Genomic DNA, 16,985 nt, shown 5'->3' on the forward strand with positions numbered 1-16,985 from the left:
ACGTTTTAAAAATAATAGTACAATCAGTTGCGTACCAATGGTAAATAGCGCCCCGGGCGACGTTGTTGGATCTTTTTCCTGAAATTTAATTTTTATCAGCTGTTTTAGCGAACCAAGACCTCTATCGCCTGAGGAAACCACTTCGTCCGCCTGCCCCAGCTAGTTAGTACGCTACACAATACAATTATAAGTTAGAAATCAACCTGTTTTATATGAATCAAGAAGTAATTGATTTAATATTTTATCGTGACCTAACCAAAGTTGCTGGCCCAAACCACATAGTCATAAACTGTCCAAAAATGTATCTCTGAAATTTACGCGTCCTTGTACGCGTCCTTGTACGTGTCCTTGTACGCGTCCTTGTACGTGTCCTTGTAAAGTTTTTTAGTGTATCACACGAGGCCTATGTGTTGTATGTTTAACGATACGATAGTAACATATATTTACAACAAACAAGTGTATCCGCATTTTCCAAAGTTTTCTTTGAACGCTGTTGTAAAGACATGATATTTATTATATCGCTGATATATCAGTGAACATAACAAAATACTTGCCTGTTGGCTATGTATGTGATACTTATATGATTTTGTTAAAGTAAACAATCACATGATACTGGAGAAGTTTAAATTTCAAACAAAAACCTCATTGGCATTATTCCAAAAAAATGTATATGCTTGAAGTTTTAGTTTCTACGGGTTTTACCCTGAGTTGCTTTCATTTTCTTCTTGAATAAAGAACAACGCGTGATTTAATATGATTTTAATAACAAATATCCATTAAGAAGTATTTCATGTCTCCAAGTAAAAATGTAAAAACAATTAGTATTATAGATCATATAGAAAAACATCATCAACTAACGATTTTTTCTTTCAAATCTATGATGCAACAAATAACTTAAAAAGTACAATTTTTAACAAAATGAAACAATGATCTGCGACACACTAAAGAACTGCCAGTAGTAAACGATATAATGTATTCATCAAATAATTAAATTAAAGCTACATGTTTACAGGCAATTGTTTATGTATTGATAAACAGTCTCCATAGTTCATTCCATGTGACTGCTAATTATTGGACATACACCCTTTCATAAGGAACATTTCTTTAGTCATATTAAATAAGCCAATGTTTTCAGCCGAATAAAAAGAACATCATCCAACGATTAAAGACATAAATAAATAATAATAATAATAATAATAATAATAATAATACAGACATATATAAAGAAATGATAGAGGAGAATATCAGAAAAACTGTTCGCGTTTCTGTATGTCGTCATACGGTTGTATACTTATTTACACTTACACACGGGGAGCTCACTCGTAAAACCTGACTCTTCGTACTTAGTTTATAACTTTTAAAGAAAGACTATATCAAATTTTTGTATCATAGCTGTCACTTCCTATATTAGTCCGAAAATTATAATTGTTTAAAATCTTCGCATTTATTGTGTCCGTTTTTATTTCTCGCGATTATTTGACAATTATTTTAGTCTTGTGTGTGCATCAATGCACACATATCACGTTTGCATTATTTGTTCTTTGGAAAGATCTAGGACAGATGGTATGTGCCAACGGCGACAAGTTAGTATCTTCAGTTAAACAGTGGCACAAAAGCCTTGTAAATGGCATTGTTACAATTAAAGTAAACTATTCTGCGAAATATACCAAACATTTAATATGCCGGTGATATTTAAGTTTGTTTATCATACCTATAAGGATGTTACATAATTTATTTGAAATGTTTACATGGCAGAGCTCTCCAATAGCTCAGTCCAAACTCCACTTAAATATAAAATAATAAAACTGAATTTACATAATGGAATACATATTACGCCCATGTGTCTTCAGTATGCTTTATAAACTGAAGATGGAAATGTATATGGTGATTTGTTGTTCTATGAACTCAAAAATATGTGAATAATTCAGTGTGACTAAGTAAGAGTTTTAAAGGGACACACTTTTTATAATAGACAACAAAAAGAAAAACTGTAGCTGTTTGATTTTCCGTACCTAAAGATAATTTCACGGTTTAAAAAATATTGATCTTTACAGATTCTCTTTTATTCATGTATTTATTTCAAGACAGAAAAAGGAAAATACACCTCCTGAACTGTCCTAAATTGATTGTTGCTATTCACAGTTTTAAATAAAAAGTAATCATGTTTGGATATCTTGGAGGTATGTTGACATGTGGGATATTTTCACCTGGAATAACGAATAAAATTCGCAGTGTCACTTTTGAGGCGTTTTTGCGACCTAACATTTTACAACAGCTGACAATGTTTCATTTTACGACAACAGCTGACAGTGTTTCATGCATACTGACAATGTTCATATTACATAGGCAAGAATGGTCACCTAGCAATACAATTTCCTCTGGCGGTCATTATGTTTGGACGAAATGTTTATAATTCATAAAACCGTTGTTCTGTTTAAAAGAGTACATCAACGGTCTCTGGCTCAACTTCATCACTAGGCCATTGATCATCCAAGACTTTAGGGGTTTCGAGTTTGGGCACTGGGTCTTCCTCTGCAGCGCTGGTGTGAGGTCGAAGGTGCCTGACCTTAGTGAGGAAGTCTTCGTCAGCATTATCAGCCTTGTTTCCTTTCTTTTGGGTCGCTGCGTCTGAAGCTCCTTCGTCAGCTCCAGTTTCGTCCTTGCTGTCAGTTACATCCTCCTTGCTTTCCTTATGTTTAACTAAGGCTAGCTCTGCAACAATGGCGAATTTCGTCTTTTTATTCTCGGGAGTCTCTGTATCCACGTTTTCATAAATATTATGACCATTTTGTGTTGTTTGATTGTTGCTGCCAGTACTGGCGTTTTCTTTTGCTCTCTGTTGAGCTAAAGCACCCTGCACCACAACTGCAAATGCATTTGGCCTTCTGACACCTCCGTCGACATCGCCAGTCCTGTTAGGATTGTTCATGTCTTGCAGCTGCCTTCGCCTCATTACTTCTTGCCATTTGGACTGAACTTTTTTTGTTCGTCTTTTCCTCTCTATCTCAGTCAACTTCTCCGTTTTTTCTGCGATTGCCTCTTTAAGTTTCTGGTTTTGAGCCATTCTAACTATAGTTTGCAATGTTCTTCTCTCAAATTTCTTGAAGGTTTTCTGCACTTCTTCAACCTTATCTTCCTCTTCTGCTTCTTTGTCTTTCTGATCCTCGGGTCTTTCCGACACATTGTCGGACCCTTCCTTGATCATAATGCTATTTAGCCTTTTCATGTTCGCTACAAAGTTTCCATTCAGGTTTCCCTTTGCCGCATGCCTCTTTTTGGCAAGTCGTCGCCATCTTTCTTTCATTTGTTTCTTTCTGACCGTTCCTAAAATAAAATATCAAACATGTATACAGTTTTATATCATGCAAATAAACTTAAACAACACAAGATGTTTCTAAAGCTGCAATTTCGTATAACAAATTAAACTACCTACATCAAACATCGTACATTAAATAGGACAGTATATATTTTTGCAAAGACCAGCAATCCATTAAATTCAAGGTAAAAAAATACATAATTTCAAACAAGAGAAAGAATATTAAGCGAGCTTGTAATATCAGTAGTTGATGTATGTGTGTGTTGCTTAACGTGATATTATTACAATATCAGTAGTTGATGTATGTGTGTGTTGCTTGACGTGATATTATTACAATATCAGTAGTTGATGTATGTGTGTGTTGCTTGACGTGATATTATTACAATATCAGTAGTTGATGTATGTGTGTGTTGCTTGACCTGATATTATTACAATATCAGTAGTTGATGTATGTGTGTGTTGCTTGACGTGATATTATTATAATATCAGTAGTTGATGCATGTGTGTGTTGCTTGACGTGATATTATTACAATATCAGTAGTTGATGTATGTGTGTGTTGCTTGACGTGATATTATTATAATATCAGTAGTTGATGTATGTGTGTGTTGCTTGACGTGATATTATTACAATATCAGTAGTTGATGTATGTGTGTGTTGCTTGACGTGATATTATTATAATATCAGTAGTTGATGCATGTGTGTGTTGCTTGACGTGATATTATTACAATATCAGTAGTTGATGTATGTGTGTGTTGCTTGACGTGATATTATTACAATATCAGTAGTTGATGTATGTGTGTGTTGCTTGACGTGATATTATTACAATATCAGTAGTTGATGTATGTGTGTGTTGCTTGACGTGATATTATTATAATATCAGTAGTTGATGTATGTGTGTGTTGCTTGACGTGATATTATTACAATATCAGTAGTTGATGTATGTGTGTGTTGCTTGACGTGATATTATTATAATATCAGTAGTTGATGTATGTGTGTTGCTTGACGTGATATTATTACAATATCAGTAGTTGATGTATGTGTGTGTTGCTTGACGTGATATTATTATAATATCAGTAGTTGATGTATGTGTGTGTTGCTTGACGTGATATTATTACAATATCAGTAGTTGATGTATGTGTGTGTTGCTTGACGTGATATTATTACAATATCAGTAGTTGATGTATGTGTGTGTGTTGCTTGACGTGATATTATAATATCAGTAGTTGATGTATGTGTGTGTTGCTTGACGTGATATTATTACAATATCAGTAGTTGATGCATGTGTGTGTTGCTTGACGTGATATTATAATATCAGTAGTTGTTGTATGTGTGTGTTGCTTGACATTATATTAGTATCACTATTTATCAGTATGTGTGTGTTGCTTAACATGATGTTATTATCACTGTTTTAAGTCAGAAACGGTAAACACTACAAAGCCAATGCTTGCTGTCGATTAAACTCAATGTAACTTCTTTTTAGCTAGTATCTCAGTGTAGTATTTATTATATTAGTGACCTACCATTTCTACTAGTATTTCATTGTAGGTATTTATTATATTAGTAACCTACCATTTCAACTAGTATACCGTATAGGTGTTGATTGTATTAGTAACTCGCCATCTCAACTAGTGTATCAGTGAATGTATTTATTGTATTAGCAACCTACCATTTCAACTATTGTCACAGTGTAGGAATTTATTATATTAGTAACCTACCATTTCAACTCGTATCTCAGTGTAGTATTTGTTGTATTAGTAACCTACCATTTCAACTAGTATTACAGTGTAGGTATTAATTGTATTAGTAACCTGCCATCTCAAGTAGTATCTCAGTGTAGGTACTTATTATATTAGTAACCTACCATTTCTACTAGTATCACAGTGTAGGTATTTATTGTTTTAGTAACCTACCATTTCAACTAGTATCTCAGTGTAAGTATTTATTATATTAGCAACCTACCATTTCTACTAGTATCTCATTGTAGGTATTTATTATAGTAGTAACCTACCATTTCAACTAGTATCACAGTGTAGGTATTTATTGTATTAGTAACCTGTCATCTCAACTAGTATCTCAGTGTAGGTACTTATTATATTAGTAACCTACCATTTCTACTAGTATCACAGTGTAGGCATTTATTGTTTTAGTAACCTACCCTTTCAATTCACATCTCGGTGTAGGTATTTCTAGTATTAGTAACCTACCGTTCAATTCACATCACAGCATGGGTATTTCTAGTATAAGTAACCTACCGTTTCAATTCACATCTCAGTGTATGTGTTTCTACTATTAGTAACCTACCGTTCAATTCACATCACAGCATGGGTATTTCTAGTATTAGTAACCTACCGTTTCAACTCACATCTCCCTGTATGTGTTTCTACTATTAGTAACCTACCGTTTCAATTCACATCTCACTGTAGGTATTTCTAGTATTTAGTAACCTACCGTTTCAATTCACATCTCAGTGTAGGTATTTCTATTATTAGTAACCTACCGTTTCAATTCACATCTCACTGTATGTATTTCTACTATTAGTAACCTACCGTTTCAATTCACATCTCAGTGTAGGTATTTCTACTATTAGTAACCTACCGTTTCAATTCACATCTCACTGTATGTATTTCTACTATTAGTAACCTACCGTTTCAATTCACATCTCAGTGTAGGTATTTCTACTATTAGTAACCTACAGTTTCCACCCGTATCTCAGTGTAGACATTTCTAGCATTAGTAATCTACCGTTTCAAATCGCATATCACTGTAGATATTTCTAGTATTAGTACCGCTTAACCTACCGTTTCCACTCTTATCTCAGTGTAGGTATTTATCGTATTAGTGGCCAACTGATTCAATAGACTTTTTAAAAATTTCTTTTTCCATTTTAGCTTGGTTTGATGCTTTACCAAATAGGACACAAATAAGTTATTTGGTGCCGAGGCAATTCGACTACAGTGCATTGCCCTATGATTCAACGCAATTCAACTTCTATCTTAGCGGAGATGTTTCCGAAGTTAAGAACCTACTTTGGAAAACTTATCCAATGACATTACAAAAATTTAGATGATAGCCAAGAAATTTGAAAATCAATTTAGAATATTTCAATTATTGCTCTAACAACATAAACTCATAAACTAATTCTACTTTACTAGAATAATTGTATACTTATTAATGAAAGTTTCGAGTTTGATAGCGTTGATGACATCAATTTTATAATAGATATTAATATTGAAATTTACTTAATAATTCGACTAAAACCCAGCCAGTGTCTAAGTATTGGGTGAGTGCATTCAAATTAGGACTTATCAGCAAACACTGTCGACATGTGGTCAGTTCTGAGATGTTGTGAACAGGTGGATGGTAAAGAAAGTAAGGTCAGTTATCAAGCGATTTAAATGAGCAAACTTTGGCCGGAAATATAATTGTGTCATCAGTTTTTAAATTTGCATACTACCCTCTGTTCTGTTCGACACGATGTATCTCATTAACAGCATTGAAAACTGTCGGAAATGCTTTCCTTATCCTTATACTCTTTCTAGCGAAAAAATTAGCAAAAATAACTGTTAAAATATACCGAAATCAAGGTCCTCAGATTCGACAATACTGCTATCAGACGAATAGACCGATGCCGCGTCGTCATCCAACTTAGGCATCTGCATGCTTTTCACTAAGGCAAGGCCCTGCTCCACCGAAATTTGCTTGGATACATCCGCTTCCTCTGGTACATCATCTCCATTTAGAATTGGTTTCTCCATTTTCTTTCTGAAGATTTCCGTACTTGCACAGACATGTAGTATGGTTGCAAAGCGATGCATAAGCATACAGACAAATTGGACAAAGAGAAGAATCCCAAATATTAGCGTAAAACTCATTGAGATTGGTTCAATTCTCTGACCTGGGTTGTTGGAACTTGCACAAGGAAGTTGAATGGACAAACTTCCGGTTGAAGCCGTCACTTGTTGTAAGGAGAAGACGATGGTCACAAAGAGTGCATTGATTAAAATGAAAAAGAGACAGACCTTGTTTCTCAGTTGTATCAACTGCTTATGAATTGCATCTTTCTGCTTCTTGTCCTCGTCCAGGGGATGGAGATATTCCTCGATAAGTTCATTCCAGAATTCTATTTCCTTTTCAGGCAGGTGATCGGTGTCTCCGCGCCTGAAAACGCTGTCATCTAACCAGTATGGATTTTTAAGATCATCCCTCTTCTTTACTTCAGGTTCCTCGTACATAGGGTTATCTGGAACACGCAAAAAGCAACATATAAGAAAGACGAAGGGATCAGGTAGTCACTGTGAGAGGTATATCGAATGATGTTTTTCTACATTTTTCAAATGTATTGAACTCTATCCAAGAAAGAAAACAGCTAGCGTTTGGAGAATACGTAATATTAAATCGTTGCAATACATAAATGCCTAAGTAAGTCGTAATCTACACCACAGCGATAAAGTGTTAGGTTGCAAATTCATATTAACAAAAGCGTTCCTACTGAAGCACTAATACAGAACGAAACTGTCACACTTAGAATAAAACAAACCGAGTGAAGACCCGACGTACCTCGTCTTGTTCCATCAGTATTTGAAAAATTGGTTTAGTATTCTTAATGTGACTTTGTCTACACCATATCAATTGTAACCTAAATCCGCAAGTTTGTACTCTCTTAAAATTATTGATTGGCTGCTGTGTTCAATACCAAAAACAGAAGTTATCTTGGATCATGATATTCCTTACACAGTCACCAATGATTCACTGTTCATTGATTGGAAAAAATGTTAATCAACATTGGAAAAGACATACTTTTAATGACCCCTCCTTCCAAGTTTGTTCCAGCCGCAGAGAAATGTACTGGGGTATCCTCACTCACTGCATCAGGAGAGTGGGGATGGTTGGATGCTATACTGTGGTATATGCCGCTTGTATTTGTCTGACTGAATTTGGACTCCATGTCATCCAAGCGATCGAGAATTGCTCTCAGCTTCATGTCCTCTGACTGGGCTGCCGGTTGCGGACAGCAAACACATCTGGAATTCATGTGATTGCAGTTAAATTTTATATGAATTATATATTGCATGTCAAATGGTGTTGTCCATTACATGTCACGTGACGTACTAAATGTATCACACCAATAAGAGGCAAGTCATTGTACACGCATAATAGAATTCTAATAATGTTTACCAGTACATGCTACATGGAAAACAAATTATATAAAATTGTAAAATAAACCCTTGCTCATTACATAATACATTCCTATAATTTCATGAAAATCACCAGTGTAAAGTACCACGAAATAACAGTACTCGTAAATTATAAATATTTTTGCCTAGTCAATTTACATGGTACGTGCAATACTCTAAACAGATTCGTGATGTGGCTAAATGAGATAAAAAAGATGCCTGAAGATGCCACATTATGATATAAAGAGTTTCGCTCAGGAATATTACAAATTGTACTACATCATGAGACTATATCCTTTCATATGTAACCTGGACGAAAAAAGCGTCATATTAAATAAAAATTCCGTTGCCAACGCAACGAATTTTCTAATTTGCCGATCGTCAATGTTTGCTGCAGCAAATTCCACGATACACTGTCGGAAATTTTAATCCAAAGCGTATTCATGTGTATCACAGAAAATTAAAATTTTGTTTATTTTTGCATTCCGTAAAATCTTTCTTAAATCTTAGAATTAGAGAATAACAATCTGGCTTCTGAGGATTTTGAGAGATCTGAGAATATGGGAAGAGACAAAATTCGGTGGCAAACACCAGTATCCATTACCCGGCTTTTTTGACGGGTGTCAAATAAACTGAATTTACGACTAGAAATATAAAACATCAAAAAACATCTTCATATTCTCGACTAAGGGACTACTAATTATTTATTACTATTACATATTATAACTTGCTGACGTGGTATAATTCACATAAGTATAAACCACATTTATTTTTCATGTTTTTAGTTTACAACTTAGCGAAAGAATAATGTAAACGTTCCATTGTTTTTACTGACTTCAAATCTCTGGAGGCGTGCATCAACATTTTATTGGAGGTAAATGTCTATTTATGTTTCGAAATTTTAAGAATGCTTTTCGTAAAGAACATAATATCTACAGTGTTAGGAGATAGATATCCATGGGCAAGAACAAAATGTGCTGATTGAATTTCTCTGTGTGATGTTGGTCGATAGCTAATTTTGTTTCTAAAAATTCTAACTGATAGCTGATGCACTACCTGAAAAGGTTTCCGAATGAGAACTGATAGTCGGAAGTCTGGTTTTCATTCACTGACTGCTGCACTATGCCGATCCTCTCTAACCAACTGCCAACCGTGCCCCTCGCGTTGTTCTGAGTTTGAGCTGCAGGTTGGGGAGCAACCGGGGTTGTCGTCTCACGCGTGCCCCATGAGACCACGTGCAGATTCGCAAGGGAATACAGAATCATCAGCAATGATGTGGACGGTATGGCAAGGAAGTACAGGAAGCCATGAATAATGCAGAAAAATTCCTGAAATTATTATTTTTTTTCTAAATGTTAATAATAATAATAATAATAATAATAATAATCTTTTTCTAACAAGAATAACACATGTGGTCGTGAAAGATCCATCTTCCACGTACTCACACAAATGAATTAATGCGTTTTGTTTTTGTTATTAGGTTTTAAAGCGAAGAAAGGGAATTTGAATTGCGTATCCTCAGGGGTAAGGAATTCCAAAATGTTGGTGCTGATAAAGTGAATGACCTTGAAAAGGTTGGTTTTCAACCACAGAATCTGGAGATCATTGTTAGCTGTTGATCGGAGATTACGCTCAGTATTATATGATCTTGGTGCAGTTAGGTCAGAGATATAATCTGGAGACATATCATCTATACATCATTATGTCATTATTCTATTAAAATAACAACAACAAAAAAACGCGTTTCTGCGCCAGTAATCATTGTAGACGTGAAAATAATACATTACATGAAATCAAAATAGGAAGTTTCAAAATTATTCAGGCGGCGTTTTCTGGAGTGGTCAGTTCTGGATAGATTATAGTTTGATGTGTTTCAGCATATAGCACCGCCATAGTCTATCCGTTGCAATATATATCCCGGAAAAAAGTTCAAGTTACTGGGGAGGTAGAAAGTTTCACAGTAAGTTTAAGAGAGCTATTATTTTGAAAACCGTTGCATATATGTGACTGACATGTGTATTTCATTTGAGAGGTTTATCAGTGTAGATACCAAGAAGCTTTTGTAATTTATTTTAACACCAGACACGCCTAAGTCATTCATGAGTTAGAAGTTAACCCTTGTTAGTAGATACGCGTTGCCTTGTTCCAACTGTCATGAATTTCGTTTCAGAGAAATTAATATGCATTCTGTTTTGTTGACGCCAAACTCATATACTGTTGAGGTCGATTTGAAGTTTATTTTCAATGTAGTCAAGAGATTTACCTGACGAATACAGTGTAGAGTCGTCAGCGAACGATCTATTTTATAGTGCACCTGATAAAAGACTAAATCATTGATAAACAGTAAAAAAAGGAAGAGACATAGTATAAATGTTTGCGAAACACAACTTAAAATATGGCCTGAATCGGAGGTATACTTACGAGTGCAAACAACATGGATTCTGTTAACGAGATACGACGGGAGCCAAGCAAATGAGTTTGAAGAAAACTTGTAGGGTCATACCTAATTAATGAGCACCGAATGGTCAACCAAATCGAATACATTTAAAATCAGTGACGTTTGCGCCAGAAAGTTCGCCTGATTCTATCGCTAGTAGCCACTGGTCTATACGTGTCATCACTGCAGTCTGACATTAGTGTTTCTGTCATGATTTATGGAGGAGTTGTACTTGTTAAGATACCCGAGATGTTTGCTGACATGTTTTTCAATAATTTTGAAAGCATAAAGAGAACAGATATGGGTCGATATTTGGATGGATTATTTATTACAGTTTCCTTAGGAATTATGAATACTTATGCTAATTTAATAATCCGAAAATTTAGAGGACGAGATACTACAGTTAATTACTTATTTCAATGACTCAGAGTTTAATAAAGCCAACATTTTTAGAGTTTTGTGGGTGAATTCCGTCTAGATCCGCTGTTTTGCTAGCGTCTGTTTTATTGATAATGTCAATAGTATTAGTCGCTGTAATTAAGAGGTTATTGAAAATAACATGATCAGGTACCCTGTCATTCACGAATGCGGTAGGATTGCCTATATTATGCTCTGAAAATTAGACATTTCAAGTGTTTTGGAAATACTGGAAGAAAATAGAGGTCTTGTTGGTTTACAACATCGTGTTTATTAGTGTAACAAGTGCCATTAACTAAACATTCACGTGGAATTATGAACATGAACATTATTTTTTTCTCACAAACAATGCTTTAACAAAAAATATATACGGATAAAAATGTCCGAACTCGTGTCAATTTTACCTGGGGATGAAGGAATGCTGATAAAACAAAGATCCCTGCCACAAATAGAAGAAACATAGTTGTGACCGAACACAACCCAAACTGAGCAGCCTGACGCAAGAGCCCAACTATTACTATCATCATCACGAGAGAGTATATAAGAGACAAAATGGCAGCGTACGTAAGCTGAAAAAGAAAAATTGAGGAATAATAAGTGAAGGATACGACACATTTGTTACTCTAATGTATGTATGTATGTATGTATGTATGTATGTATGTATGTATGTATGTATGTATGTAGAGAAAGAGAGAATTACAAAAATACACCAAACAGAAAGGAAAGCAATATCCCTAGGTTATTTAGAAAAATTATGTATAATACTAACATAAAGTTTGCAAATACAGACAAATAATATTAAAACTCAGGTGAAAGAATTTTCAGTTTTTACTCGAAGGAGATTCGAACCCCAATTCGAGAATGGGGTGGCAGTTGGATCGCAGAAAGCTCTAAAAAGATGACAGTTTAGTTCATCGATATCTTTCACAAGTGATTAACTACAATATTTTTCAATTTATATCACTTCATATATCTCTAAGTCATTGAATTTTCATTTTGGTCTGTTTTCTATTAGCTTTTGCCCGTTTTATAAATTATTATAACATCGCTTTCAAAGAACGTTCAATGTTCTATGTGCTCAGAGTACACATTTATATTGAAAGTCATTTTATCTCATATACATTTAGCAAATTTTCCATTTCATAGGTTTATGGTACACGTATTTACTGTTATAATGACATTATGTAATATTATCATGTCGTAAACCATAACATGAAATGAGACTTGAGTTTGGGATTGAGTTTTCACTCTCACAAAAACTATATTTCACGATTAAAAATCTTGTACAAATAGCTGACAAAAGTAAAGTCGTTTGTGATTGGCTGACACAAAATGCCACGGGTTTTTGTAATATGGACAGATAACGCGAATGCAAGTTTATCATTCAAAAAGTTACCTGTAGGTTTGATTTTGCAACAAAGCATAGCAGAACAAAAATGGCAACAGGGGCTAGATTGATGAACATGGAAACCCACAGCTGAATTTCCGGGTACGCCATATTGATTGCTCCGAGGACAAGTAGAAAAATTGTGCCGGGAGTTAGGATGGAGGAGATCATCAGTACACCATGGTACACGATGTACATAATTGAAATATCTGGATTCTTCGTTGTTACGTTCTTCCAGTCGGTCAAAAGGTCGAGTATGTTGGCCATGGTTGATGGAGACCATCTACGTCTTTGGTTGAAAAACTCGTAGAACCCCTCCGGTGCATACGTCAGAGCGTCAGAGGCCGCAGCGTACTCTACTCTATGGCCTTGTTGGAGAAGTAAAGTACAGAGCCATCGGTCCTCGCCTAAAATATTTCATTGGATGAACAATTATTGGTTTTATTTTCGTTTAACTAGTAACAAATATTTCATTTTATTGCCCTAACAATGATCAAAATTAACATCGTCCAAGAGTCTGCTCGCTCTGAAGTCTGCTGTGTAATGTTTCAGCTCGTTGTCAAATATTTCTCTAGAACAAAATGCACGCTTGATTACTAGTGTGTCCGAAAAGAGCTGCAATTTAGAATTTTCTGTTTCCGATTTTGACACTCATTACACTTTAGTTTCCATCCATTAACTAATAACTGTTTGAATCTTTTAAATAGAAAATAGTTTTTAAACAATAATCGTTCTCAGAATTTATTTTACAAATAATATATATACATTTAATTTAATTATTGATGGAGAATGCATGCAAGTTGAATTAAAAAGAAATTAAAACCGTATAATTTATGTAGAGAGTAAATTAGACTCCGGTAAAAAGATTAGGACAAAGTCGACAAGACTTGAAGTTTTCAATTTTCATTTAAATTGGTTTTATTACAATAAACTGCAGTGTGAGAATTTTGATCGAATCTCACTAGTTTAGTGACGGCTTACATGAACACATGTCAGAGAATTAAAATGGAAGACTTTGCACTTGACCTTTTCCATCCATTAAATGGGAATGACTGTACTAGAAGAGCTACGATAATTACTATCCTTAAGCTTTTTGTTCAAAACAAGGCAGTCACTACTGCAGTTTCCATAATGTATTTTATGCTAGTATCGTAACATACCAGGGGTTTAACAAGGCAGTCACCTCTGTAGTTTCCATAATGTATTATATGATATTATCGTAACATGCCAGGGGTTTAACAAGGCAGTCACTACTGTAGTTTCCATAATGTAGTATATGCTAGTATCTTAAGAAGCCATAACAGCATCCCATGACTGAACGAAACAAACAATATCTAACATCTGCGTGAGGCTGGCTTGAGATCGATGTTACCCCTATTTCTAAGGACCGCAAGCCAACGAATGTTGCCAATCGAAGGTTCTTAAACGCGCTTGTACCAAAATTAATCTTCCCCTAATGAAACTAATAGCCACACATTCACGAGACTAAGTTTAAACTTGCATGGTTTGACTTTCTTCACATTCGTATGTTTTATCAATTTCGCTATTCAATGCGTAGATCTGTATTTCATGTCGCGTATGATAAAATATGATAAAATATGGCACAAGCGCCTAATGCACAAAATTAAAGTACTAAACACTTATATGCAAGAACGTCCTGGGAATACCTTATATATAAGAAATGTAGCAAGTGTAATTTTACCAAAAGAATCCCCGTTAAACCATAATCCAACATATAATCACTCAGATCAAACAACATATATGAATTGAACCAAACGTTTCACCTATCTATGTTCATCAATGATTGGTATTTTCTGAAAAGTCCCTAAAACACGTCTTACACTCACCATTTCTCTGCCATTACTTGTTCCTCAAATGTTAACTTCTTTACACGTGTACTGGTTCTTTTCAAAAAGATTTACATGTTCAAATATTTGCTTTGACAATTAAAGTTTTTCTCCAATTTTGGGGCAAGACTGTGCAACTTAACATTCCATGAAGATAAAGTGAATGGCTTCCAAAAATTAAAGAGCAGTATCTGATAAATATTTATAGTTGTAGTTTAATTTCCTGACTATATCGAGCAATGTAAATTATGAGTCACAAATATAAATGTTTGTGGTGTTTTTGTTTGTTTTGTTTTAATAAGCCTGTACCCTGGTCATACTGGACATAGTGCCTAGCCTCCGTTGGTACAGTAGTATATCTTTTCATGACATTGTCGTCCATTAGGGCAGAACCCCGGAACATGCTGAAACATCCGGGGCTGCACAGTACACAACCCATCTTGTCCTCAGCAGCTTTTTGAAGCCAGTGGCTAATGGCGTATTCAAACTTCTGGTACCATACCATTGCACCTGGAAAAGATAAAAGTGAAGTTAAAGTCCCTTACAAAAATCCATAAATTGAAAGAATTGCATGACATATTGTGAATTTTCCAAAGGAAAACATACATATTTTGCAAATATATATGTTAAAGCGCATACCAAAAAGAGGAAAAATCCAAAGTGGTCCCACGCCATTCGACACAGGAAAGAGCATGCACATAACCTGCTGATAAGTTATTTGTTACGCATGTGCATCAAGAAGGTAAAAGAAAACGGTAGATAGGTCACTGTATACTGAAAAACATGGGAAAATCGCTGAAATCGTTAAACAGCCGTATAAATTTTAAGAAAGAACCTAAATATGTAGCCTTATACATGTGTATATTTTAAAACTATAGTTGCACAAGATTAGGTATGTTACTATTTCATAATTTTGACAAAAAATTGCATCGCTTTATTATAGGTTGAGAGAGATTTGTTCCTACATCGGTGCATTACTTTTTAAAACAGAAGCTGCAGTGCGACTGAGTTATACATCAAGGACCTGCCCAGACCGCCCATGTGAGTGGAATGCATTTTTCGTGAAAAATGTAGACCCCCCCACCAAAAAAAGCTGAGATAACATTTTACAAGACTGCCGCAAAAAAGACCCTAAAAATCTAAGAAAAAGATATAAAAAAGTGCCAGAACCATCAACAGATGAAGAGCAGAATCAGTCTATTCAATCACTGGCTAGTTTGGATGAAACTTGTGTTGATTTAAATGCCTTTAAAGAGTACAGTGATGGTTTGATGCTTTTGGACGTGAGCCTACTTGCAGTAAGTTGTCCCCGTCCTTTCGAAGCTTCTACACGACAAATAATGAGAAAAATGAAGGTATGGATTTAAACAAGATGTGTGAATCAATTTATGAAAAGCTACACATAAGTGTTTTCAAGTGGCTTATGTTGAGGAAAGTAACCAGAAACCAGTCATCATCTTTAATTTGGCATTATCCTTCAATCAGACCAGCCCGAGTCGGCTAAAGAGGTGTGCCCTGGGCAAACCAGTTTAATTTCCTCGGCACTAAATAACATACCTGTGCTGCTGTGCCGTAATATACAAATGAATACAATCGTATTATTAACTCAAAGGTTTGAAAAGAGAAGCACGGGGCAAGCATTGTCTCTGTCCTAAATGATCTGAGCCCAACTTATTACCTATTCCACCTTTAAAACCCCAGTAAATTCGCCCCACTCAAAATCTAAACCAATCATCTATAGGCAGCGCATGGGGTTGGGGTGCATACACTTCTTTTGCTATGAACATCATTGGCTTGTCAGATCATCTGGTCATATTCGTATGTTTTGTTGTATGGTATCTGCCAAAAATATGGACCTTTGTAAGCTGACCGGTATTTTTTATTAGTTATGAATTTTAATATTAGGCAGTTGGATGCAGCATTGAATGTGTGCACGTATTTAATGCAACCATTCGAATACAACCTAGATTACAAATGTAAAAATATACTATACAAAGCTAAATGTTCTACCATAGACATTAGCTCATGACAATTACTGATACAAAGCTGTCAATCAAGAAAACGCTATTTTAGCTGTTTCTTATACATTATTTTTGAATCAAACAGTAAAGAAAAGATGCAATCAGATGACAAACAACCATCTCTGGAAGCCAATCTTACCTGGCAAGCCATTATCATATGCCGGCAACTAGCGGAATCGGTGTCTATTTATTATTTCGTCGTGTAGCGGATTTTATGGCAGACAACATTCGAGGCAGAGAGTCAGATACGTAGGCCTGGTGCATCATGGAAAAAATATGGAGCATCCCTACTTACGCTGAGAAGGGTGATGCTAGTTACCTGCATTTTCAAGAATACCGGAAGTACGATGCAGTTGTCAGCGAATAAATAACCAAATTTTTGAAC

General features: G+C 35.1%; 1 protein-coding gene across 4 annotated transcripts in view; it reads right to left on the bottom strand.

The window, feature by feature from the left end:
* Positions 1–744: 744 nt before the first annotated feature.
* Positions 745–16,985, bottom strand: part of LOC149790575 (chitin synthase chs-2-like) — a 61,571-nt gene continuing 45,330 nt past the window's right edge. For all 4 annotated transcript variants that reach the window (XM_089972653.1, XM_089972654.1, XM_089972655.1 and 1 more), the window contains exons 12-18: positions 14,889–15,089; positions 12,742–13,139; positions 11,750–11,914; positions 9,548–9,819; positions 8,115–8,338; positions 6,892–7,557; positions 745–3,324 (exon numbers count right to left, since the gene is read on the bottom strand). In XM_089972653.1, coding sequence (XP_089828779.1) covers positions 2,435–3,324; positions 6,892–7,557; positions 8,115–8,338; positions 9,548–9,819; positions 11,750–11,914; positions 12,742–13,139; positions 14,889–15,089 — 2,816 coding nt within the window. In that variant the 3' untranslated portion in view covers positions 745–2,434. The remainder of the gene's footprint in view (positions 3,325–6,891; positions 7,558–8,114; positions 8,339–9,547; positions 9,820–11,749; positions 11,915–12,741; positions 13,140–14,888; positions 15,090–16,985) is intronic.

The sequence above is a fragment of the Sinohyriopsis cumingii genome, chromosome 10 (assembly GCF_028554795.1).
Source record: "Sinohyriopsis cumingii isolate HCF-2022 chromosome 10, ASM2855479v2, whole genome shotgun sequence".
Lineage (NCBI taxonomy): Eukaryota > Metazoa > Mollusca > Bivalvia > Unionida > Unionidae > Sinohyriopsis > Sinohyriopsis cumingii.